At 41.0% G+C, this 26,040-nt stretch overlaps 1 protein-coding gene across 23 annotated transcripts in view; it reads right to left on the reverse strand.

Annotated features, from left to right (window-relative positions):
- Positions 1 to 26,040, reverse strand: part of DLG2 (discs large MAGUK scaffold protein 2) — a 1,511,004-nt gene that overhangs the window by 460,261 nt on the left and 1,024,703 nt on the right. For all 23 annotated transcript variants that reach the window (XM_048840921.2, XM_075126424.1, XM_048840889.2 and 20 more), the window contains one exon: positions 18,671 to 18,795. In XM_048840921.2, the coding sequence (XP_048696878.1) occupies positions 18,671 to 18,795 (125 nt within the window). The remainder of the gene's footprint in view (positions 1 to 18,670; positions 18,796 to 26,040) is intronic.

Raw genomic sequence — 26,040 nt, forward strand, 5'->3', positions numbered from 1 at the left:
GCTTTCCTTCCAGAATATAGGTAAACACCAATTATCCAGATCTCTCAAGGGACATACTGGAATTCTGATTTCTGGGGAGATTTCTGAATTTGGACAAGCCACAATTTGATGCAGCTTGGATAATGTGAATTTACCTGTATATACCTTAACCACTTCTTTGATTGAATAATCTATTATGGTGGAAGCTTGCTGGAATCTGAGACTGATGTAACATGGTTATGCAGCTTTCATAGGAAGTTACCAGTTCGTTGCCTATTGCTATTATTGCATTTGCTTATTGATATTTTTAATAGTATACTTGTTCTTACCCCCCCCCCAATATTTCAATCATATCTGTCAGTTTCATACAGCATTTGTGACTTTAATTTTCTACTTATTATTTGTAAGATGGAAACAGCAACACATTGTACTATATAATTAGGAATGGAAAAACCCCTGCAGCTCCTTAACTGTGACAAGAAAATAAATCCAGAAATTATAACGTATTCCTGTTCATACAGCACAGTGCAGGATGTGTCAGCATTTCTCTTCTTTTTAGAGGTTTTAAATTCAGCTGTAAAACTTCACTCTAGGCACCGAGTTAACAGACAAAGCCTCAACAGGAGAGCAATTTCTTTCAATTTTAAAACAACTTTGATCATTTTTTAATTCTAGCCTGGCTCTAAGAGCTTCCTAGAATAAAGCTAGGGTTACCCTCCTATTAACCTTCTGAGCAACAATCCATAGATGATGTGACACAAAAATTGCAAGTTCATCAAGTTTTAGCCTTGTAGGTTTGTCTTCATACTTATTATTCTGCATTTATGTGATAATGTTTACGTACCAATTGTTTGTCTCAGGATGTCCATTATAGTGCTATATTGAATGGTGAGTCTTGCATCGAAAGACTCCACAGACTTAATAAACGCAAATGAATGTACCAAGCACTTTCTTTCAGCCTCAACCAAAGGAGTAATCAAGTCCTTTTATGCAGTAAAAGCAGCTGCGGACAATGTGGGCTATTGCTTGAAACTCTAGTCTGCATGGCAGGTGAGAGATAAGCTGTGTGACTTAGGGGTTTCCCTGCTTGCCAATTCTGGGGGTAGGATATTGGTTTCAGGCTGGGTCTGGAGGAAGAAAGACAGGAGAAAGAGTGTGATTCTCAGAGGAAGTTGAGAGACAGGGCTTCTTAAGCCCAGAGCTCACTGGAATGGCAGACTCAGGGATTTCTGAGGAAGGAAATTGCCTACAGCTGTTTGTTTGTACACGTTACAGCGAGACAGGTTTCTGTATGCTTTCTTTTGTAAATAAACAATATTACTTGACTCATATCACCATTTGCTCTTCCTAACAGAAATAATCCTGCCAGGCTGTGAATTCTGGCTAACCCATCAAGCCAAAGCAGCAGCAACAGAACTGGTCTTTATGCTGTCTGGTCTTTATGGACTATGACATACATCTCTGTATAAGGCTAGTTTCAGTACATGAGGGAAAGGCACATTCTAATGCTGGCCTGAATGCAGGAAGGAGTTAGAAGCTCCTTCAGTCTGTGATGCTGCTACTGCCTGTGCCCCAGGAAAAGTCCCTGGGATCTGTCTATCCTAGTTTTCCTGTCTGTGAAGACAGCTTCTCAGGGATGTTTGGAAGATTAATGTTTATCAAGCATTCTTTGTAAAATATTAATTGATGGTACACCAGTATGGTAAAAGTAATTGCTCCCTCTGTTACTTTTGTACACTTCAATATATATTTGAGGTTTTAAAATCCTTTCAGGCCTGATCCTGTGAGGCAATGGGTTCTTATGAGGTGCTGAAGTTGGCACCTTTTGAGAGACTCTCATAGGAGAGGGACCCTTAGGAATTTTTTTTTTTTAAGGAAAAACTTAATTTTTAAAAATGGCCACTTTTGTACTCCTGACTTTTTGAAATTTACTCATGTTTAATGTATTATTTGCACTTGCATGCTTTTAAATTATTCATTTCAAAAATTTGGCAAGCAATTAGTCTGAACCGTTCTCTAACTGATTTTGATACTCATCATTTTAGCTGAAATCTGAACCTTTGAGTGATTAATGTTTCAAAACTACTAATCTACATACACAATAACCTGTCATTTGTATTTCTATCCAAGCTATATAACTTTCAGATGTTTCTTAATACAGCTATATGACATTAAGTATGTTACTTATTTAGGATTATTTAAACGGCATTCATCCTGAACTCTTAGGTGCAGGCTACCAATATCCACTAGATTAAGACAGCTGAAAATTCCATACAAACCTGAGTAGTTCTCCCCAACAGCCATACATTCGTGGGTGAAAATCCAACCTCCCTCCGACTCACTTCAGTGCCTACACCGCAGGATCCTTGTTAATTGTTGTTTTTTTTAAATGAAAATTCCTCACCACTCCCTTCCCTAAATATGAGCCCAGGAAAGCAGAAGTGCCTTGCACCAAAAAGGATTTCAGGCTCTAGCGGATAAGAACAGGGGAAACTTTAAGGTCTTCACAGAGGAAGTCCTGCCATCCATAACCTCCTGTTTAAATCAAGGAAATATCAAGATCAGACAATTCAGCTGATATCACCGGACACAGTAACACATGTGGAGGGAAGCAAACTCTCCCAAACCATATAGTGCTTCATAGAATGACTTTGCCTAGTTCAAAAAACCATTAGATAAGTTCATGGAAGATAGGTCCATCAACAACTATTAGCCAAGATTGTCAGGGATGCAACCCCATGCTTCAGGTATTCCTAAACCCTTGACTGCCAGAAGCTGGGACTATATGACAGGGGGATGGATCACTTGATAAATTGCCCTGTTCTGTTCATTCTCTCTGAAGCATCTGGCACCGGTCACAGTTGGAAGACAGGATGTGGGGCTGGATGGACCATTGGTCTGACCCAGTATGGCCGTTCTTATGTTCTTGTTAAGTATATATTAAGAATCTGATATGATCATTAACTAATATACTACTATGGATCATTATGATACATACAGAGGTACATATTGTACATGTTTTATAATCTTTCATGTCACTTTATTCTTTTTTTAAAAATCCCCCCAATAGACAAAGAACGCTTAATATATACCATTATGTCCAAGAAATGTTATGGCTGTAACACACATACAAAAGTACAGTTAATATTGCCACTTTAGAGATAAATTCTTCCCTTTGTTAGATCCACTAGTGCAAATGCCAAATCAAAGAACTTTTACTACCTATGAAATGTAAATCTGGGCTTATAAATCCTGAGTCTCCTGCCTCCTAAATCAAGAGTAATTGTGTTTAAATTAGTGGAGTTAAGCCAGGGTAGAACATGTGTAAAAGTAAGTATGAGGAGAATCAGGTCTAAAGATTTTCTGGACAGGAGTGTGGACACTGGACAAATACATGGTCACTCATCCACCCATTCCCAGCCTTTTAAAATTAAGTATTCATTATTATTATTTTATTATTTATTAATGCTGCTATAATACCCAAGATATGCTGAACACATTCCAAACACAGAACACAACACAGTCCCAGCCCCAAAAAGCTCACAGTTGAGAAAGTAGAAACACAGACAAAGCATGAGTGAAAGGGATATGGCAGCCAAGCAACATGATCAGGATGGTGACTAGCACTCAGGCTGGCCTGGTCCATGTCACTCTAATGAAGATCTGTTTAAATAATTGTTTTAGGTTACAAAACTCTGCACAATTTCTGTGAACTTGTGTACTTATCTGTAGTCATTTTATTTCCACCTCTTCAGGTGCAGATGACAATCCCTGTTCCCCCTGCAACCAATGCAGGGGCAGTTCCCAATCCCATTTTGTCTGTAAAATGAACTGCTCCCTTTCTCCATTTCTCTTCAGCTTCACTCTCTATAACCCTCCCCACCCTCTTTTCCATTTCCCTTGTCTGTCCTCTAACTCCCCCTCCTCCAGCTCCCATCTCTCTCTCCCATCTATGCTTCTTCGCCCATCCCCTTGCCCTAAAATACAGGAACTCATCAAGTCTCTCTCCCTTCTTGGCCCCTAGCACATTCACTCCCTGCACAGGTATTGGGTCAGGGGGAGTCTTATATAGATGGCTTTGGCAGCCAGAGGAGACAACAGCCTCTAGTGCTGGCCAGGAAGAACACCTCTGTTCACAAAAAACACCCCTCACCTCTAGCCCAAAGGCTAGAGGGGTGCTCTGGGGACCTAGAAAGAAGAGCAGAAGGATTAGGTAGCTGTGGCAGGAGGGGGTTGGGATAAACGGACCAATTAGCAGTGGTGAGATGGAAAACGAGAAAAAAGAAATCCTGTTAAGTATGAGCTGTGTGAACATGGTGCTAAGGGACTGTGAAGCTCCTCCTAGCTGCTGCTGCTGCTGGTAGAGGGTGGGGAAAGGGCTAAAGTGCTCTGGGTAAATCTCTCTGGGTGTGGTACAGGGCAGAGAGGGTTGGAAGGCCCTGACTTACCCCCTTTGCCTTCAGATGCATCTGCTGCTAGCTGCTTTGAGGAAGGAAATTCGAGGATATTAGGGGTTGCGAAGTCCTCCCCCCAGTTCCTTGCGGCTGCTGCTGTTACTCCCTGTGCAGAGGGAATGACCTCAGGGCCTAGTATCTTGGTCTGGTTTCTCTGCGTATGTCTACACTGCAATTAGACACCCGCGGCTGGCCTCTGCCAGCTGACTTGGGCTCCAGCGACAGGGCTGTTTAACTATGGTGTAGATGTTGCAACTCAGGCTGCAGCCCAAGGTCTGGGACCCTCCCACTCACAGGGTCCTAGAGCCCGAGCTCCAGAACAAGCCTGGAAGTCTACCTTGCAATTAAACAGCCCCGCAGCCCAAGCCCAAGTCAGCTGACGCGGACCAGCCGTGGGTTTTTAATTGCAGTACAGACATACCCTCTGGGTCCATCTGAGGGAGGGAAAGGAAACTTGTCTTTGATAAGGATGTGTTGCAGCTACCAGATGTAACACAGGCTCCTTAGATAAAATCCTTCCAACTAGGATATCTGAAACACATACATGTTTGTGCAGGAAAACCAGTTTCAACAGAAAACCCAGAAAGCTATTGTGCACTTGTGGTACATTTACAAGCATCTTTAATCTTTGGGCTCTCAAAGTGCTTTGCAAACACTAATGAAGCAAGCTGCACAACAGCCCCACAAGGCACAGGAGATGATGATCACTATACCCATTTTACAATGGGGAAACTTAAGCACAGAGGAATGAAAGTCTTGCCAAAGATCATGTAGCAAGCTGAGGACGGAACTACAAGTACTGCACCAATGTAGAAAATATTCCCTTCAGTGGTGGATTGATCAAGACAAGATATTCCAAACTAATAAATACAATAAAAAGGACAAAGATTGGGTTCGTCTGTACTCAACTCTGTCATCTCAAGTGCATCAACAATAGGTTGTATACTTAAACTGAGCAGCAGGGCCCACTGCTTCTAGAACCATGCAAATTAGTGAACTAAAAAGCTTTGCTTTTGGTGTATGACATGGCAGACTAGCAAGCAGCATGTCAGAGCAAAAGGGAACTATGTGTGACATGATTTTCATATCAATGACTTTTATGCCATGTTTCACTAAATTTCAACACCCCCCCCCGCCCTCTAACATTTACAGTAAATATGGAAGAAAACTGGGTGAAGGAATTGGTAATAGCAAAAGTTGGTTCTGTTTGGCTTCGCTGAACTCCCCAAGTTCAGACACTTGTCTGAACAGACACTTGTCCAAACCACAGATGAGATTTCTGATAGCAGGAGCAATAATACAGAAACCACCTATCTCTTAGTATTTTGGCACTTCCACTTCTGGTTAGACCTGGGAAGTAACGAAGTGACTAAAAATAAAAACCTTTTTTAAAAGAGAATTTTGTCTTGCAAAAAGGGATTTGTTTTGGTTTGAACTTTGAATGAAGACTCAAGTTAAACCAAACTATCATTCTCATACTTGGTGGAAAGTGGAAAAAATGGAAAGGATGCCAAGCGTTCTGAAGACCCTGAGAGGGAAACAGCACTACGACTGTTTTATATGGTACCAGATGTGTAATATTTTTCACTAACAATAGTCTCTGTAAAGACCTGCTGATTTCCCAGCTACATAATCAAGGAAGCCTTTTCCCCCACACAAGTGATTATTGAGCTATTTAATACTTGTAATTGCAATAGCAGTGCACAGAAATGCCGATGAAACAACAATTTGGGTTTGGCATTATAGCACCATTCTGCTGTTGCAGCAATCTCAGACTATTATTGTAATTTGCAGGGAGATGGTACTAAACACATGTTGCTGAGATAGGTGTGTTAACCCCTTCAGTACTATTGGATGAAATAGATAAATAGGGTCTAATGCGCCTATAATGTGCCTGAACTCCAAATTATGTTGATGTGTTTAATTGTGGTGAAGAAGCAGTGGTAGAAATTGGCAGAGAACGTCTTTGAAAGTTATGGAGGGTGAAGAGGTAGTGATCTTTTAATGTAACCCTTTCCTTTATATAACATTCCTGTGACTTTTTCTTCTTTTTTTTAAATACACCTTCGTTATTTGTAACAAGCCTTTGAAATTCAGCAGTGAGAAAGCCCTCTGGCTAGAGAAATGCCCTTTTTTTTTTCTGGTCCCATGAAATTTTAGTCTGATTTAGCTGGAATTAAACTGTTTTAAAAAAAATCATTATTTCCCTTCTCTCACTTGCATCACTCAGTGAAATTTTTCAGCCTGCCAAAATAAAAACTGAACATCTGGGCTCATGCCACCATCAAATTCACACTGAACTGGGAGCTAGATGTGATCAGACCTTTTCTTGACATTGAACCCATAATGTTTCAGATTGAGGAAAAATTTTCAGTGGGAAGGCTGCTTGGGTCCAGGGCATACTCACCAGTCACTTCTGACTGGACAGAGAGACACAAATCAAAAATTTGATGTTTCTAATCTAAAAATGGATGTTTCAACACAATTCCTTTTCATGAAAACGTTCTATAGCTTTTCTTTGTTTTTGTTTCAATGCAGAACAAAAAAAATCTAAAAAGTTGTGAAACAGAATGGTCATACTCCAGCCAGCTCTTCTGGGAACTTTGGGAAGCTACCAAAGCTGTAATGGGGTCGGATGATGTGTGAAGACAGCTAAGCTAGCCTTCTCCTTTGACAACAGCCCCCAGGTCTGACACATTGCCTCTGCATCTCATCCTCTGCTCTGGTGGCAGATGGGATAGGAGACAGTGGGTAGATATGCCAGTTTACAATGTAAAAGAAAACCCCAAAGTTTAGTTCAGCTCAAATCCCTGTCCACAGAGGTTTTCTTTATTAACATAAGGAAAATTCAAAACAAAAGCAAAGCAACTCAGAGCCCTTGGTAAAAAACCACCAGAGGCTTGCGCTGTTTCCAGCAACACACCCTTCCTTACAGCTGCTGCAACTGCTTCCCTGCAATTTTACAGTCTCCCAGCCCCGCCCTGCCCCCAGATCAACCACCGGATAGGCAGGGAGCCAGAGTTCTCCTTGTAACCCCTTATGCACTGGTTCCTAGGGGAGAGGGGAAGAGAAAGATTAGCCAGGATCTTCCTAACCACACCTAGATTGACCACATGGCACCTGGGGCCCATCACCACGTTAGCAGTAAAAAATGGATCAGGAGCCCTCACCTCCCAGGGGGTGAGGAAAAGCCAAGCCAGGTTCTGTATAACCCCCTCCAGTCTAAAGCTAGCTGGAATTTTTCTGTCAATGATTTTCCATAAAATGAAGTTTGCAAAAAATTTTTATTTTGCTAAAAAAAAATAATATTTTTTCTCGGGGGAAATTCTAAATTAAATATTTTATTTTGAGTTGATTTGACCCAAATTGGAATATTTTATTTTTTTAAATTGACCCACATTATTTTATTTTTAATCCACTCAACACAGCATTAACTATATTTCTCTATCAGTACCTTGGCTTGTGGGAGTCGCAGTTTAAATCCCCAAACTCTCCCATGGACTGGATTCCCTGGAGGACTACATATCCCACAATGCAAAGCATGCACAATGCAAAGGTCTAAGCCAGTAGTCTGATGACTCTGGCTGTATTACTGGAGGTGGTGTCCAGCCAGGGAGCCTGGCCCATAGGGGAGAACTGGGTCACCATATTCCCAAACAACAGTTTTCATAAAGCAATGTACCACTATTGGAAAATCCAGTTTAATATTGAACTGACTCAAAATTAAGTATTTGGGGACAGTTCAATAAACTAAAATGAAATATTTTTATTTTGAAATGTCAAAATGTTTAATTTCAATCAAAAATGTAAATATTTAGACATTTCCAAATCAATTTTTTTTTGGAATTTCTATTCCATAAAGAAACAATGACATTTCCATTTCAGGATGAAAACAAATGTTGAAATGTCAGCATTTCCAAGGGACTGGAAAATGAAATCAATACCTCTAGGAGTTGACACTAGATAGCTACAACACAAAGGATTAGGAATAGGGTTGCCAACTTTCTAACAACACAAAACCAAATACCCTTGACACCCCCCGCCCCACCCCTTCCCAGAGGCCCCACTCCTGCCCCGCCCTCCACTCACTCCATCCCCCTTCCCTCCCTCCATTGCTTGCTCTCCCCAACCCTCACTCACCTTCACTGGGCTGGGGCAGGGGGTTGGGGTGTAGGAGGGGGTGAGGGCTCCAGCTGGGGATGTGAGGTTCGGACTGCAGGAGGGGGCTCTGGGCTGGAGCTGAGGGATTCAGAGTCAGGGAGTGGGTTCAGGGCTGGGGCAGGTGGCTAGGGTACAGGGTGCAGACTGTGGGAAGCCGTTTGGGTGAGGGAGGGGGCTCAGAGCTGGATTTCGGGTGCGGGCTCTGGGAGAGAATTCTGACCTGGGGCAGGGGTTTGGGAGGGGGTTTGGGCTCCAGCTAGGCGGTGCTTACCTCAGGCAGCTTTCGGTCAGTGCCACAGCGGGGCTAAGGCAGGTTCCCTCCCTGCCCTGGCTCCACGTGACTCCCGGAAGCGGCTGGCATGTCTGGCTCCTAGGCACTGGGGTAGCCAGGTGACTCTCCACAATGCACGCCGCCGACGCCCACAGGCACTGCCCCCCGCAGCTCCCATTGGAAGTGGCTCCCAGCCAATGGGAGCTGCAGAGCCAGCATCGGGGCGGAAGCAGCACACAGAGCTTCCCTAATTGCCCCTGTGCCTAGGCCACAGGGACATGCCGTCTGCTTCCAGGAGCCGCATGTAGCCAGGGCAAGCAGGGAGCCTGTTTCAGCCCTGCTGCACCTCTGATGAGAGCCACCAGGGTCCCTTTTAAACCAGGCGTTCCAGTCAAAAACTGGACGCCTGGTAACCCTAATTTGGAATGACAGTGGGTTAATGACAGATATCAAACCTGATCAAGGCCCCATTTAAGTCAATGGAAAGCCTCCCATTGACTTTAATAGGAACTGGACCAAACCCATATTGTGGCACATAGTTGGCACTGGAATGTTAAGCAAAAGATGTGAGTTTTACAGATGGGAGAACAGAAATACAGACAAGGCTTGAGATGGGCAAAACTGTATAGCTCAGGATAAGAAGCTCTAACTCTATATGGAAAGAGAGGAAGCCAGTGGAGGGATCCAGTGTGGGAAGCGTGATGTGATTAGAATAGCAGAGAGGAAAACTGTTTACCTACAGTATTTTACATGGACCAGGGGGAGGAAGAGGGGATAATTCTGAATGTTTAAGTCTCAGTGAGTGCAGTTATAAGCTTATATTAAAGCAACGTTTGAAATGATATAATGCATAGATCTTAGGGAGTATGGAGCCTCTTTAGTTTGTTTCAGAGGAACAGCCGTGTTAGTCTGTATTCGCAAAAAGAAAAGGAGTACTTGTGGCACCTTAGAGACTAACCAATTTATTTGAGCATGAGCTTTCGTGAGCTACAGCTCACTTCATCAGATGCATACCGTGGAAACTGCAGCAGACTTTATATATACACAGAGAATATGAAACAATACCTCCTCCCACCCCACTGTCCTGCTGGTAATAGCTTATCTAAAGTGATCAACAGGTGGGCCATTTCCAGCACAAATCCAGGTTTTCTCACCCTCCACCCCCCCACACAAATTCACTCTCCAGCAGGATTCACTCTCCAGTGAATTTGTGTGTGGGGGGGTGGAGGGTGAGAAAACCGGGATTTGTGCTGGAAATGGCCCACCTGTTGATCATTTTAGGTAAGCTATTACCAGCAGGACAGTGGGGTGGGAGGAGGTATTGTTTCATATTCTCTGTGTATATATAAAGTCTGCTGCAGTTTCCACGGTATGCATCTGATGAAGTGAGCTGTAGCTCACGAAAGCTCATGCTCAAATAAATTGGTTAGTCTCTAAGGTGCCACAAGTACTCCTTTTCTTTAGTTTGTGCTTATTATACACAGCTAATTTATGGTACATTCAATTTTTCCCAGGTCTGGTCCTTATGAAGTTGAAAACTCTTCCTAAGCTGGATCAGTAGAAGATATATTTTCTTTAACAGCAGCATAAAAAAATACACACAGATATCTAAAATGATCAAAGTTAATGAGCTCATAAACTTCCTAACACAAACCACGCTAGAGCAGTCAATAATTCATGCTCTAATTTATGGACATCTGCAGAACAAGCATGTTTTGTTTAATGGGGTGAATGTCTCCTGATTAACTTACTACTAAATTATGTACTGAACTAATGGCACTGTCAGAGGTCTGTAAATAGTGCAGATATGAATCAATGTATTGCAGCAGTACTGTAATTATTAGTAATGTCTTGGGAAGGCTTTATGCCATAACATATTAAATATTGGTATTGTTGTCCTAAATTCAAGACCAAAACTTACATAACCAACAGAGAATGAGAGAAAGAAACACTTGACAGATGTGTAGTTACGTTGCTTAACGCACTACTGGAAGGCACTCAGATACTATAGTGATGAGCATGGTATATAGAATAAAACAGAACAGTGATTGAGGCACTGTAGTTCACAAAGTGTGTTCTCTCTTTTCTTATGCTTTGATCAGTGACAGAGATGAAGCATGGCCACGAGCCCCAGTTCATTTGGAGACTCTCTCAACTCGTTACTGAAAAACTTGCATATTACTTGAAATAACTCTCCTTAGGGCTCTACATTGCCCCCAAATACTTGTCTAGTAATTGAACAAACTATCACCCAGTGGTGAATCCAAAATTGAAAATGGACATTACTAAAAAGCAACTGGTTATTCTATGACCATGCTGTAGAAGGAGGTATTACATTTCATGCTTTTAATTCAATTTAAGTCTTCAAGCTTTGATCCCACTGGAATCAGTTCCAGCCCTTCCCGTGGTCTATTTCAAGTCAAATATAAGCACATGTTAAGATTCCTTTCCAATTGGATATAATTCTTTCCCTAAAACAGTTTTGTATTTCTCTTTCATATTATTAAATATATTTGCATGAAAATAGGGTCTTAATTTCTTCAGAGTTCCTTTTCTTCTACAGCTTATCCATAGGTAAAATTATAATCCTCCAACACACACCAGTGGTTTGCCTAAGAAGTGTACAGAGAACACAGACATTGTTTTCTTAAACCCTTTGCTATTTGACAGCCAGCTGAGCCAAAGGGGGCACAAGACTGGAAGTCAGGGGGACCTGGGTTCTGTTCCCAGGTCTACCACTGATTTGTTCTCTGACTTTGGTAAGTCATTTCAGTTCTTGTTTCCTGTCTTTCCCTGTCTTTATAATGATGTTTTCCCACATCAAAGTGCTTTAAGATCTAGGGTAGAAAACCAGTCTGGCTACATTTTATTATGATTCCACAGCAACTCAACTTACATAGAAGTCTTTGATGATCCCCTAACCTAGCTCCCCTGCACAGGCAGCAGTTATAACACATCTGTCAGAGCTCCATGGGCACAGGACAATATATACAGCACTCAACTGCCTCGGGGGAAGAATGCTTGTGGAGGGAGTGGGGAAATGTGGCTAGGGCACCTGGTAGCACACGCAAAGGGCATAATGTAGGAAGTATATGCTACATCTTTTCAAAAGACATATCAGCATCCATTGGACCTCACCTGGAATGTACCTCTAGGTATCACCACTTCCTTCTCTCCGACTCTGTCCCACCACCAACCTAGTACAGCTCAGGCTTTAATTACAACCCAAACCATTTATATTATCTAATCCATATTCCTTCAAATAAACTCATGTTAAGTTGTGTAGTACTACTGTCATAAATATAAAGGGAAGGGTAAACCCCTTTAAAATCCCTCCTGGCCAGAGGAAAAATCCTCTCACCTGTAAAGGGTTAAGAAGCTAAAGGTAACCTCGCTGGCACCTGACCAAAATGACCAATGAGGAGACAAGATACTTTCAAAAGCTGGGAGGAGGGAGAGAAACAAAGGGTCTCTGTCTGTCTATATGCTGCTTTTGCTGGGGATAGACCAGGAATGGAGTCTTAGAACTTTTAGTAAGTAATCTAGCTAGGTATGTGTTAGATTATGATTTCTTTAAATGGCTGAGAAAAGAATTGTGCTGAAAAGAATGACTATTTCTGTCTGTGTGTCTTTTTTGTAACTTAAGGTTTTGCCTGGAGAGATTCTCTATGTTTTGAATCTAATTACCCTGTAAGGTATCTACCATCCTGATTTTACAGGGGTGATTCTTTTACTTCTATTTCTATTAAAAAGTCTTCTTGTAAGAAAACTGAATGCTTTTTCATTGTTCTCAGATCCAAGGGTTTGGGTCTGTGGTCACCTATGCAAATTGGTGAGGATTTTTACCAAACCTTTCCCAGGAAGTGGGGTGCAAGGGTTGGGAGTATTTTGGGGGGAAAGACATGTCCAAACTACGTTTCCCAGTAAACCCAGTTAGAGTTTTGTGGTGGCAGTGGATATTCCAAGGACAAAGGATAAAATTAATTTGTACCTTGGGGAAGTTTTAACCTAAGCTGGTAAAAGTAATCTTAGGGGGTTTTCATGCAGGTCCCCACATCTGTACCCTAGAGTTCAGAGTGGGGGAGGAACCTTGACAACAACTAACAGTCAGCATTCAAAAATCATGAATAAGGCCCCCAAAATCATGAGACTAGCTTAAAAAAATCTTAAGAGTTTTTAAAATAATACATTTGGCGTTCTCTTTTTGGCTTCCTGGGTTTTAACCCTTTATATGGTTCACATTTTCAAGCCTTTCTTGGCAAACATGAGGGCTTGAATATTCTCTTCTCTCTTAAATGAAAGCCGAGATTCTCAGGTAGCCAAATCACCCCTGCAGCTGGGGTTTTAAGAAAAACATCAAATAGCACAAGACTGGCAACACAATTGTGGAAGTTGGCAACAATAAGCAGAAGGGTTATTTTTTATATATTATTTATTTTTTATGTTTTTATTTTAGATCAGTTTTGGTCCATCACTACTGAAAACAAATTTACGCTTTATCTTTAGTTCATGTGTGTATTTTTATTACTGTTAAAAGAGTTCTCAACTCCTGTTCTGCACAGCTCAGTCACAATGTGGGGAGGGGGGGGGGAGGGGGGACTTAGCTCAGTTTATGATTTACACTAATGAACTGCTTTTCAGTATTCCTTTTCTGAGGCCTTTGCTGATTAAGTCATGTCAATGCACTGGGTTGCTGGGTCTGTAATCTGGTCACCACAGTTTTCACATACAGCAATGAGTTTGTTAAATATTGATTGCTTGTGTAAAGCAGGAATCTCAATTACCATAGACTGAGTGAGTCATTAAAAAGATCTGTAGTAATAGTAAATTAAGCTCCTTTTTTCATCCAGGCAACCAAATTGACTGCGGTATTTTTTTTTTCTTTTTTTTTCTTTGTGACAAAAGAACATAAGGGGGAAAGAAAAGGTCACTCAACCATAAGTTATTGAAAATTCTATTTCTTCAAGTACACAGTCTAAACTCAGGACTTCTGTAGCAATATTGCAATGAAGTATTTGCCTTGTAAGTGTAACACTGCTATCTACTGGATGGAAGAAGAACTTCACTGTGGGTCACAAATGACTAATGGCGATTTCTCCCTTAAATTCAAGGGTCAGGACCTGTGCTTCTAGCTTCTCAAGCAGAATGTTCTGTTCCTGTGGTTGCCAGGAAGTTCTGAAGAGCCACAATGCCCAGCACAGTGGCAATAATTAAGTGTTAGTGGCTGTTTTGTTTTTTTACAATAGTTATAAAGGTACAATAAGATCATAAGAATACAATTCAACCTGAAATTAACAAGTTCCCCTATCAGAGGAAATATAAAGAACTGAGGTCTTTTCTCTCTGGACATTGTTAAACACTCCACGGCTTTCGTGAGATTAGGTGCTCTTCCCAATGCCCTTAGGCAAAATATCCTCTGCACCAGAGGCTGCAGCGTGTGTCTTGCACTGCTTGACTGCTACCCTCAACTCCAGAGACAGCTACATTTCAGTGGTGATGTATGCAAAAATAGTAGTGGTAAAATATTTGGGATTTTCCCAGGAAAAAAGCACTATGTTAACTGATTATTCTATTAAAATGAATATAATATAAAATGGCTGCTTATTTTTAAAAGACATGTTTCCATTGGGATAAGGGCGCTAGAGTAGTACAAAGCTAAATTGAGCACTGTACATGGTCATTAAAATGGTGTCCCGGTATATATATATAAAAAAAAAACCAGTCACCTTGGGCCCAGTCCTGCAAACAGTTACATTTGTACTTAATTTTACATATGCAGGTAGTCCCACTGAAGTCCATAGGACTAATCGCATACATAGAGGTAAACAAGGTTCGGACAAGTTTGCAGGATCATTTGCTGTAAATTGGAGGTCACTTTCAAAATCCCACCATCCGGTGGTCTTTATTCAAATCAATCAAGAACAAAATTGATTACACTTAAAAAAAAATAGTGCAAGTGACTTTTGGGGTTTAAGAACAGATAGCAAATTGAGCTCCCTATGCACACAATCAACTCTGCTATATAATCTAAAAAACCTGGAGGCAGAATCTGGGGTAGATATGGACAAAAGGCAAATATTTCATTCTCTATCCATGATCACAAACTCCTGCTCAGAGTTTTCTAAATTGTTTTTCTGTTGGGTACCTGGCACATGGTCATCATTGTTGGCTGTTCCTGCATGTTGTTTTTGTTTTGTTTCTGCAGAGAGGGTGCAATTGATAAACACGCTGCTATGTAAAATGTCAGTACCAAAAAGGACAGTTGAGATGACCATGGGACAACTCATCCCTTCAATGACATATCAGCAATGGTCGCTAACATTCCGGAATGTCCAAGTTACAGTGAGATTACTGCTACAGTTCAGACAGAAAAACAGAATTATGCCTTGAAAGGACAGGAGGATTCTGAGGATGGGACAAAAAGCTCGCAGGAAATCTTTAATGAAGTAACTCTTAGGTCTTCATACAAGATGGACAGAATCTGCATCATTCACTAGCACTGTAATGCTGAGCAGAGTAGAGGAATATGAACAGCAGGTGATAAATCAGGAATCCTCTTACACAAGTAAAAGCAATAGTTCAAATTCTAAGTGGTAGTGTGAAAACTAGAGCTGTGGAATAAAAGAAATATTCCCACCTCGACTCCCTCCCCAAGAACCTGGAGAATATGGAGTATATGTGAAAACAAATCTGTGGCATTGTGCCCAGATTTTTGCAGTTGAAAACTTGCTTCTTCATGTGAAGTTTCTCTGCCACTTCACTATACAAAAATTAAATTATAGCAAACTATATTAAAAACAAGACAAGATAATGGTGCAGTATGCATGTGAGAGCCTGGAAGGTGAATACAAATTATTACAGATTATGAAATTATAAAAGAGTTTGTTGGGAACTGATGTGGGAAACAACCAAGGAGCTCTGGGCAACTTGCTGAAGTCTAATTAGGAGGCTACGGAGGAGCCTTGAAAAATCTGTATCAGCATTCCTACTACTGAATGTTCCTCTAAAACTGCTCAGGTTTTTACAGATTTTACATAAAGCCAATTTCAATGGAAATTCTTTCCTCCTCCTTCCAAACCACAGAAGCCTAGGTAAATATGTGCAAGCCTCAAAAATCATTCTCAGTGAGGAAGGACAGAGTTTTACAGAAAGCAGCACACTTGCCTGCCCTTCAGATTAAATTGCAACTACAGTTGCATCTAGATAATTTGCACTAATGATGGCAGACCCATTGTGAATGAGTGAAGCTTCCAAATTAGTGAGAAACACAACACCAATAGCACTTTTATCATTTTTTAAAAAACTATAGTTCAATTTGAACTATTTATTTCACAACATGCTAGAAATATTATGTAGTATATTTTATAAAAAAAATTATTTAAGTCTTACTAACTCACTATATCTCTAGTATTAAACCTTTGCTGAGCTGCAGAGAAATACTGCCAATTTTGTTTTTAATATGGATTAAGAGCTGCACTAGTATTCTACCTTTTGTGGATTTAAAATGTCTCTAAGTATTTTACAACACAATTACTAAGAAATCATGAGTTGAGTCCATGGTCATTAATTAACGAAGCAGTGAGTTACTAAATACTTGTTTTCAAATGGCAGTACTTTATTTAAAGCAAAATTTTAGTGAATCTGTCCATTACAATGGCTTAAATAGCTAAAATAGTCTGTTAAAATAGTTAAACATCTTCACTAGTAGATCTGTTTGGAAATTCAACAGCTAATATATAAATTCTGTTTGGATTTCTTACTATTTCTGGTGAGGTAGTGTCTAGAGGTGAAGGCCCCAATCATGCTAGGCACAATAACAAGTATCTTGAGTGCCTATTATCATGATTCCAAGTGCCAATGTCTGCTTGTGCTCCCGCCTGCCTGTTCCTTATATCCACTCATTGTCTGCCCTCTTACATGTAACTTGTAAGCTCTTCAGGACCAGGACGGTCTATGTTATGTTTGTGCAATGCCTAGCACAATGGCCCCAAAGCGCTACCATAATACAAATAATTAACGACAAGAAGAAGCAGTAATAGTGCTGAACACAGCTACTTATATGACAAAAGAAATATCCAAAAGTTGCTTCCCATGGTTCTATTTTATTAGTAGGAAAAGACTTTGGAAAAAAGATGCATCCTACCATATGTTTTGAATGTAGTGTGGTTTAGGCTCATTTGATCTCCTTTGGCAAGGAATTCTTACAACTCAGACCCTACCACTCAGAACACTATAGCTACACAGCCTGAGAATTTTATCCTGGGCCTTTCCAGCTACATTTTCCCTCTGATGCATTAGAAGTCTTAAGGCGTGGTTTGCCATCTTTCCAGACTACTGTACACCTTTCAAGAGTCTGATTTGTCTTGCATTCCCACAAGTTTCACCTCACTTAAACTACTTGCTTACTTACAACATCAGACATAAAATACAGAAGTGTCACAGCATACTATTACTTAAAAATTGCTGACTTTCTCATTTTTACCATATAATTATAAAATACATTGACTGGAATATAAATATTGTACTCTAATTTCATAGTACAGTATATAGAGCAGCATAGAACAAGTCATTGCCTGTAGGAAATGTTAGTTTGTACGGACTTTGTAGTGCTTTTTATGTAGCCTGTTGTAAAATTAGTCAAATATCTAAATGAGTTGATGTACCCCCTGGAAGACCTCTGCATACCCCCAGGGGTAAGCATACCCCTGGCTGAGAACAGGATATCTACACTGCAATTAAACACCCAGGGCTGGTCTGTGCTAGCTGATTTGGACTGGCAGGGCTTGGGCTGCGGGGCTGTTTAATTGCAGTGTAGACTTCTGAGCTCAGGCTGCAGCTCGGGCTCTAGGACCCTGCAAAGTGGAAGGGTCCCAGAGCTTGGGCTGTAGCCCAAGCCCAGAAATCTATACTGCAATTAAACAGCCTCACAATCTGAGCCCCGCAAGCCCAAGTCTGCAGGCATGGGCCAGAGACAGGTTTTTAATTGCAATGTAGACATACGATTCGTGGCTGGCAGATGGTGAGGCATTCATGGAGATAACTGAACACCTTGCAGATTAGGACTAGGACTTTGAATTCAGTCCATAAATGAATGGAAAGCACAAGCACTGGGATGGTGTGTTCATTTTGTCCGTTGTTGCTTAAAGAGGTACACTGCTATATGTTGCTGCTTCCATGTGGCTGCAGCGTTCACCGCAAGAGCAATAGCAATAACCTAGCCTGGAGGTGGCAACAGAATACATCACTGTGGTTAGGTCCTCATCTGAGAAGAAAGGCCATCTGAAAATGGAAAAAAGCATACCTCACCGCTGCAGCCAAGGAACGGTAAGGAGTCCCCAAAGGGGAGTGTAAAGGGTAGCTACAGACAGCTGGTTGTGGATCCGAAATTTAGTGCTGCCCAGCTATGACAAGTCAGGGCTGTGCAGGGAAAGACTTAACCTATGCCACTGGAATAAGGTTCCTCAAGTGTGTACGTGTAAGGATTAGGCGTGGCAGAGCTCCACACTGGTATGCCCCTGTCCTGCCCACACAGTGCTCTCTCAAACCAGGTGGGATGGCTAATGCAGAGAAAGAGACAGAGCTACCTCTGGCAGCTTTAGGCCAGCAGGGAATTCCCCTGCACAGAGGAAATTCTTCAGTAGCCTTCTCTGGCCACTTTATGCTGCTTGTGCAGGCATAGCAAAGAGAAGAATTCAGCCCCATGTGTCTGTCTTCTGTGAAACACTTAGCACACATTTGAGCATTATAAAATAATTAATAATGGTACATTTAGTTTCCAAATGCATGTCATGTAGTAAGTTTTTACCTGAGTCTTCCATCCTCTGCTGCAGCTCCTCCTGGTATAATCTTAGTAATAAATATCCCAGGATCGTCCCCAATATGAGGGTTGTCTGTTCCTCCAGCAATACTGAACCCCAGGCCAGAATTACCCTGGGAAAAGAAAAACAAAAAACTTATCAGCTGCTAGAATTCCTCAGAACTTAGCTGCTGTGTGCGAGTGGCGTCTCCTTGCTTCTCAAAGGTGTCTTTTTTTTACTTAGCAGTGCCATACTTCCAGGTGTATATGACTCAGCCAGAAAAAATTCGCTGTCAGCTAAAACAAGGCAGGCTAGAAAAGTACACGAAGAGTTGCCAAAAATCAATGGAAAAACTCACGTAGACTTCTGCAGAAGCAAGATCAAGCTTAAATGTAATAATTAAAGATAAAATTTTCAAAGGCGCCTAAGAGACTTCAGAGACCAAGACTCAGTGACATTCAATGAGACTTGCGCTCCTACACCAGTTAGGAGTCTTTGAAAATTTTAACCTGAATGCTTTAATTTCCAGTAAAGCAGCCTAAGAAACAACAGCATCGCTACATAAACTGAAACTCTGAATAAAACGGTGGACGCCCTATGCACCTCAGGATGTGGGAGAAGAAAAAAATTAAAATATATTATTTTCTGCTGAAAAGCAACTACTACTCATATCCCAAAAAAATTTTAAATGAGCAATTTTTGGCACACACATTTTCTGCATATTTAAAACAGCAAATGAATTATTTGGAGTAGCCATTGGAATGTATCAGGTAAACAGTCCTTTATTATTACATGTATCTATACCTGCACACACCCACAACCTAGTGTGCCAACCTCCTCTCACACTATACTCATGCCAGCAATTTTAGAACCTCTTTTAGAATTATGTACTGATTGTTATTGTTTTCAAGTTTAAAATAGTTGTGGTCATAGACATTCTTTTGAAGAGCAATGATATATAAACCTGTGCCCTTTTAGCCTCCCCTCATCTGAGAAATCCAGGCAACTTTACACACATGCATTCAGGCTTACAACAGCCCTATTAGCTACTGCAGATAAATGTACAATTTGTTCACCAAGTGTATGGGGTAAAATATGTTCAATATGCTTATTTTAAACACTTTTCTGATTTTATTCTGCCTAGCAGACTTCTGGGGTTTGTTATCGCCAGTGCTGCTTGTAGACACAGATAACTGGCTGCTTCAATCTGAGTGAGGAGAGAGAACTGCTCATCAAACCCACCCAAAACTCTATTTCTGTTATCACATCTCAATTTCTTCTCCTTAAAATGCATTTCAGTTAGGTGGTCAGGAATGAGGTGCACTGGCAGAGCTTTGTGGGGAAGCTTATACATCACTTGCGTACAACATGCCAAGTTCTAGCCAGTGCTATCAGTGTTTCACAGTCATTATTATTTCTTAAGAGATTTGAATGCAATCTGCAGGCCCAGTGCAAATATGTGGTCCTGAATAATTGTTCAATATTGGACTAAATAATAGACAAAAAGGATTTTGGGATATACATATTGTAATGCTATTCAGCTAGCTGTAATATTGGAAATGGAACATTTTACAGATATTCTACAAGGGGTTACTAAGCCTTTCTAAAATGGCATGATAAACCCATGATTTAGCCTTTTATCCATTAAGATCAGGTCCAGCTCATTTTACTTTCCATACATTTTATAATATGCGTGATCACACAATGTAGACAACACAGGCTCCCTCTTTGATAATACTTTAAGATACTTTCCCTAAGAGTTTTCCTAACAACATACTGTCAGTGAATGTCCTGATGAATCTTCAAAGTAAAGATGTCATGGAGATCACAGAGGGCCCTTAGACCACTCATTTTTGAAATATGGCCACTCCAGTTTAGATGCAGCATCACCGCAGGTGCCTTAAAGCACCGCTAAAACAGAAAGTAAGCTTTGCTTTTCTGTCAAGTGTCCGGTCGAATTTTTAAGAAGAGCTTAGCATCCGTGGCATCCCATGGTTCTCAGTAGATTTAATCTTAATCGCTAAAACCTACTCTCAAGAAAAAAGAAAGCAGGCTTGTCAAGGAAGCATGAGAAAGGAATTTTTAGCTGGATCTGCAGCACAAGTGGATACAGTATAAGGTAACACCATGCTTGAAGAGCTTTTTTCAAATAAAGCTTGCTTGTTATGTGGGGTATGCCTAGCTGTCACAGCTCGTCACCAAAAGTTCATTGAAATTCTCAGCAGGAAATTATTTTGAAAAGGTTTCACACTTTCAGTGCACTCTCCCTCCTGCCCCGCCCTTTCCCATCTTAGCCACGTTAACTCCTCAGCTTTAATAACTATAACAATGCTCACTGTAAGTAATGATATGGTAAACTGCTGCAGGCTTTCCAAGTGAATCACTGCCAGCCCCTGACATTTATCCATAGATGTATGTCAGCTGTATTGCAAGACTATTCTGATTCTGCCTCTTGGAGCAACCTTTGAAAAGAATAGGGCAGCACCCCTTCCTAGCACTTTCAGATCCAGAAAATTGCTAGTAATTAATCTGGTCACAATCCTTGACCTGATCAACAGGATCAGCAAGCTGTCAGACTAGCTTGCTATATCTCTATATACGTTCCTACACATGAAAGTAAATTGGGAAAAGCAAGTGGCCTAGTACAGTAATTTCTTCTTTCTGGTTCTCAAATGAATACTGTAATTTGTGTTGCCAACCTAGAGAGAAATTTTCTCTCTGCACAGGACCTTGCCCATTTCTACCAAGAGAAAACTGACAAAATAAGACGTGACCTTCTCCCTCCCCTCAGCTTGCCTTCCCTTCCCCCACTTTCCCTTCTATAACTCTCTCCTTCTACCTAGTCAGATGCAAAAGTTTCTCATCTGCTCTCCTCCTCTAACCCCTCCACTTCTCCCAGTTATTGCATCCCACTCTTCTCTGTCTCTTTCCCCTCACAATACAAGCATGCTTTAGTCTCTCCCATCTTAAAAAAACCCCTCCCTTCATCCGACTTGCCTCTTCAACTACCGCCCCATCTCCTTTTCATCTCTAAACTCATTGAACAAGCTGTTTACAATCACTGTTCATAGCGCCTCTCCTCGATTTTCACCCAGACCCTCTCCAGTACATCTTCCACCCTTGAAATTTCAGTGAAATCAATCTTGTCGAAGTCTCTAATGACCTCTTTCTAGCCAAAGTTCGGAACCAATACTCCATCTTCATCCTCCTTGACCTATCAGCTGTCGACGGTGTGCCTCTTTCTGAAATCTTGTCCTCCCTTGGCTTCTGTGACTCTGTCTTCTCCTGGTTTTCCTCCAATTGCTATAATCGCTCCTTCAACATGGCTTTTGGAGGATCCTCCTCCTCCTCCTCCTCTCCACCAGTTTTCTGTGGGGGCTCATCAGGGTTCTGCCCTGGTTCCCTGTCTCTTCTCATTCTACACTTTATATGCTGGTAATCGCATCTGCAACCACATGTTCAACTACCATCTTTATGAGGGCAACTCATAAGATTTACCTCTCTACTCCAGACCTTCTGTCCAAATTAAAATCTCAGCCTGTTTCTCTGACATCTCCTTGTGGATGTGTAGTTGCAAGCTCAAGCTCAACATGACCAAAACACAGCTTCTAATCTCTCTCCTTCCTGCTACCTTCTCTTTTTGTCACTGTGGACACCACCCCCATTCTACCTGTCATTAAGGCCTGTAATCTCAGTGTCATCTTCAGCATGGACCTCTCTCTACGTCTTCACATCCAGGCTATAGCTAACTGTTACCAATTCTTTCTGCATAATCTCTCTTTCCTATCCATCCACATAGGTAAAACTCTCATCCAGGCTTTCCATCACCTCACACCTCAATTACAACAATACCCTTTTCTCTGGCCTTGCCAAATGCAGTCTTGCTCCGCTCAGATCCATTCATAGAATCATAGAATATCAGGGTTGGAAGGGACCTCAGGAGGTCATCTAGTCCAATCCCCTGCTCAGAACATTCAAAATGTTGCTACAAAGATCATTTTCCTAATTTATCACTTTGCCCGTGTCACTCCTCTCTTTGCATCCCTCTATTGGCTCCCACTTCCCTATCACGTGAAACATAAGCCACCTGTCTTCACTTTCAAGATCCTTCATTGTCTATCCCTACACCCTGCATATTTTCTCTTATTTAATATGGAGATGTTGCTCATTTTTTTAATTTTCAAACAATTCCTTTATTTCCCCCATGTTGCCCCTCACATTTCAGAGGAGCTCCCTTAAGCATCTGCAGAGCTACCTCATTATCCTCCTTCAAACTCTCCTTTGCTGTGATGCCTGTATAAAACTTGACAACTGTTAAGCTGCTGGTGTGCTGACATCACAACCTATCATGTGGGCCATATCGTTTCACTGTTTCCTTGTACTCCCCCCACATCTGACTGTCTTAATCCATCTGTTGCCTCTTGTCTTACACTTAGATTCTTCTGGATTTGTACAGAACATTCTTTGGGTTTTTTTGTCTTTTTATTTAGTTTTGTTCTTTTGTCTTTTTGTTCTGGATTTTTACAGTGCCTACCACAGTGGGGTCCTAGTCTATGACAAGCACTCCTAGGCAAGATAAATAATACATATGAGTTAGCAGCATCTTGAACAGCTAACAAATGATTTATAAATCATTAGCCAAAAATACACTAAGCCTTAATAAACCTGTACTGTATCTTTACAGAAGACTAGTTATTTCTAAAACTTTCTCAATTAAATAACAATGCCCACATACCAAACAATAATGCCCAAGCAAAGAATGCCCATATGCCAATTTTAATAGGGAACTATCTGAACTCAACTGGAGGGTTAAATTTTATTAATTGTTTCTCTGGGTATCAAGCACTCAAAAAGGTGAAAAAGTAAGGGGGCAAGGGAAATAATCTAAGAAATCCTCTAGGTCTTATTCTCCTCACCTCAGACACTAAGGGTACAGATACACTGCACCCTCTTTCCAGTGGTATGTAGAGAACATACACTGCAAACTCCACTAGTACATCTATAAATAGCAGTGTAGATGGTGAGGTACTGCTGAGGTGAGAAGAGTAAAGACACACCTGAACCCCTAAGGTATTTACCTTACATGGTTCTCTACATTCCCAAGCAGTGCCTCCCCCATCTCCCCCTGCCTCCCCACTGCTGGACTTTCCCTGATGCAGGGAAAGGCTCCAGCAGCAGGGAAAAGCTATACACCACAGTGTTGACACAGCCTCGTTTTTGTTGCAGTGTATAGCTACATATACCCTACCCGCCACTGCCAGTGGTGTGTAGTGTAGACATGGCCTAAGACAAAAGAAAAAATATATATGTTGTCAAGGTTCCTCCCCCACTCTGAACTCTAGGGTACAGATGTGGGGACCTGCATGAAAACCTCCTAAGCTTACTTTTACCAGCTTAGGTTAAAACTTCCCCAAGGTACAAATTAATTTTATCCTTTGTCCTTGGAATATCCACTGCCACCACCAAACTCTAACTGGGTTTACTGGGAAACGTAGTTTGGACACGTCTTTCCCCCCAAAATCCTCCCAACCCTTGCACCCCACTTCCTGGGGAAGGTTTGGTAAAAATCCTCACCAATTTGCATAGGTGACCACAGACCCAAACCCTTGGATCTGAGAACAATGAAAAAGCATTCAGTTTTCTTACAAGACGACTTTTAATGGAAGTAGAAGTAAATAGAAATAAAGGAATCACCTCTGTAAAATCAGGATGGTAGATACCTTACAGGATAATTAGATTCAAAACATAGAGAATCCCTCTAGGCAAAACCTTAAGTTACAAAAAAGACACACAGACAGGAATAGTCATTCTGTTCAGCACAATTCTTTTCTCAGCCATTTAAAGAAATCATAATCTAACACATACCTAGCTAGATTACTTACTAAAGTTCTAAGACTCCATTCCTGGTCTATCCCCAGCAAAAAAAAACAGCGTACTGACAGACACAGACCCTTTGTTTCTCTCCCTCCTCCCGGCTTTTGAAAGTATCTTGTCTCCTCATTGGTCATTTTGGTCAGGTGCCAGCGAGGTTACCTTTAGCTTCTTAACCCTTTACAGGTGAGAAGATTTTTCCTCTGGCCAGGAGGGATTTTAAAGGGGTTTACCCTTCCCTTTATATTTATGACACATGCACACCTACTGCCTGAGAGAAATACGCATATATTGCATGCAGGATCTCTAAACAAATCAGGAACTAGCTAAAATCGTGGACTTTTAATTAAGATTAACTTTAAGGTTTGCTATTTTATTTTGTATGTCTGGCTAAAACAGACTAGAACTCTTACTCTCCCAGTTCCTCTGCATCTTTATCCTAGCAATTTTTACCCTACTTTCCACCTTTATGTTTGTAAGCCTGCTATAAATTAAACCTCTCCTTCTAAGTCCACTGTTACGCTAATTACACAAGCTCTTCTTCCATTATTTTTATCACATATACCAGTTTAGGACCCAATTCTATAAATACTTTGGGTAGATGACTAGCTTTACTCACATGTATGGAGAAGGGTTTGTTGAAAATTTTCCATCAAAACTGCTTGTCAATGGAAAAATTGAGATTTTGATAAAATTCGTCTTTTCATTAAATTATCTATTTTCTGTGGACATTTTCAACTTTTAGTTGAAAAACTGAACACATAAATCCCCAAAGATATTTGGTTTTAATTCATGCTTCATGGGAGTTGCAGTTCAAATGTTTCATGCCCACATCCTCTGTGGGCCAAGTTCCTCAACTAGACTACGTTTCCCGTGGTACATGCGTGGCTCATCAAAAAGGGAAATTAAGGGGCCTCATGGGAAATGCAGACCAGCAAGGAAGCTAGGCCCATAGAGAAGAATGGAGGCATGAGGTGTCTGAACTATAACTCCCAGGAGACACCACAGCAGCATTTTCAAATAGAGATCTTTGATTTTCAGACTGAAATGTTCAGCTGAAAATTTTCAGTTTTCAATTTTTTACACCAAAATTCAAAATTTTCTGCATGATAAACGAACATTCTGACCAGCTTCAGACCAGGCCTATTGACTTCAAGGGAACTATTCTTCTGAATGAATATATATGGCTTTAAGACCTTAATCTTGACGACTCCTTTTATGTCCCATAAATTCTTATTGGTCCTAAAATACTGACAGCTATCTTAACACTTTCCATCTGTCCAAATGCTCAGTTATTTCTACTTGATTCCTGGCCCTTCCTATAAAAAGGCTGCAGATGGAATTAGCACCTATGATATTTTTCTAATTATTTGCTAATTTTCCCACCTCTTTATCCTAAGACTCAGAAACCTTCCCTTAAATCACACATACACCACACAATAATGGGAGCTACACTGTACTGTTTCAACAAACACTCACATTAGGACTTTCTTTCTTCTAACAAACA

This window comes from Caretta caretta, chromosome 1 (assembly GCF_965140235.1).
Source record: "Caretta caretta isolate rCarCar2 chromosome 1, rCarCar1.hap1, whole genome shotgun sequence".
NCBI lineage: Eukaryota > Metazoa > Chordata > Testudines > Cheloniidae > Caretta > Caretta caretta.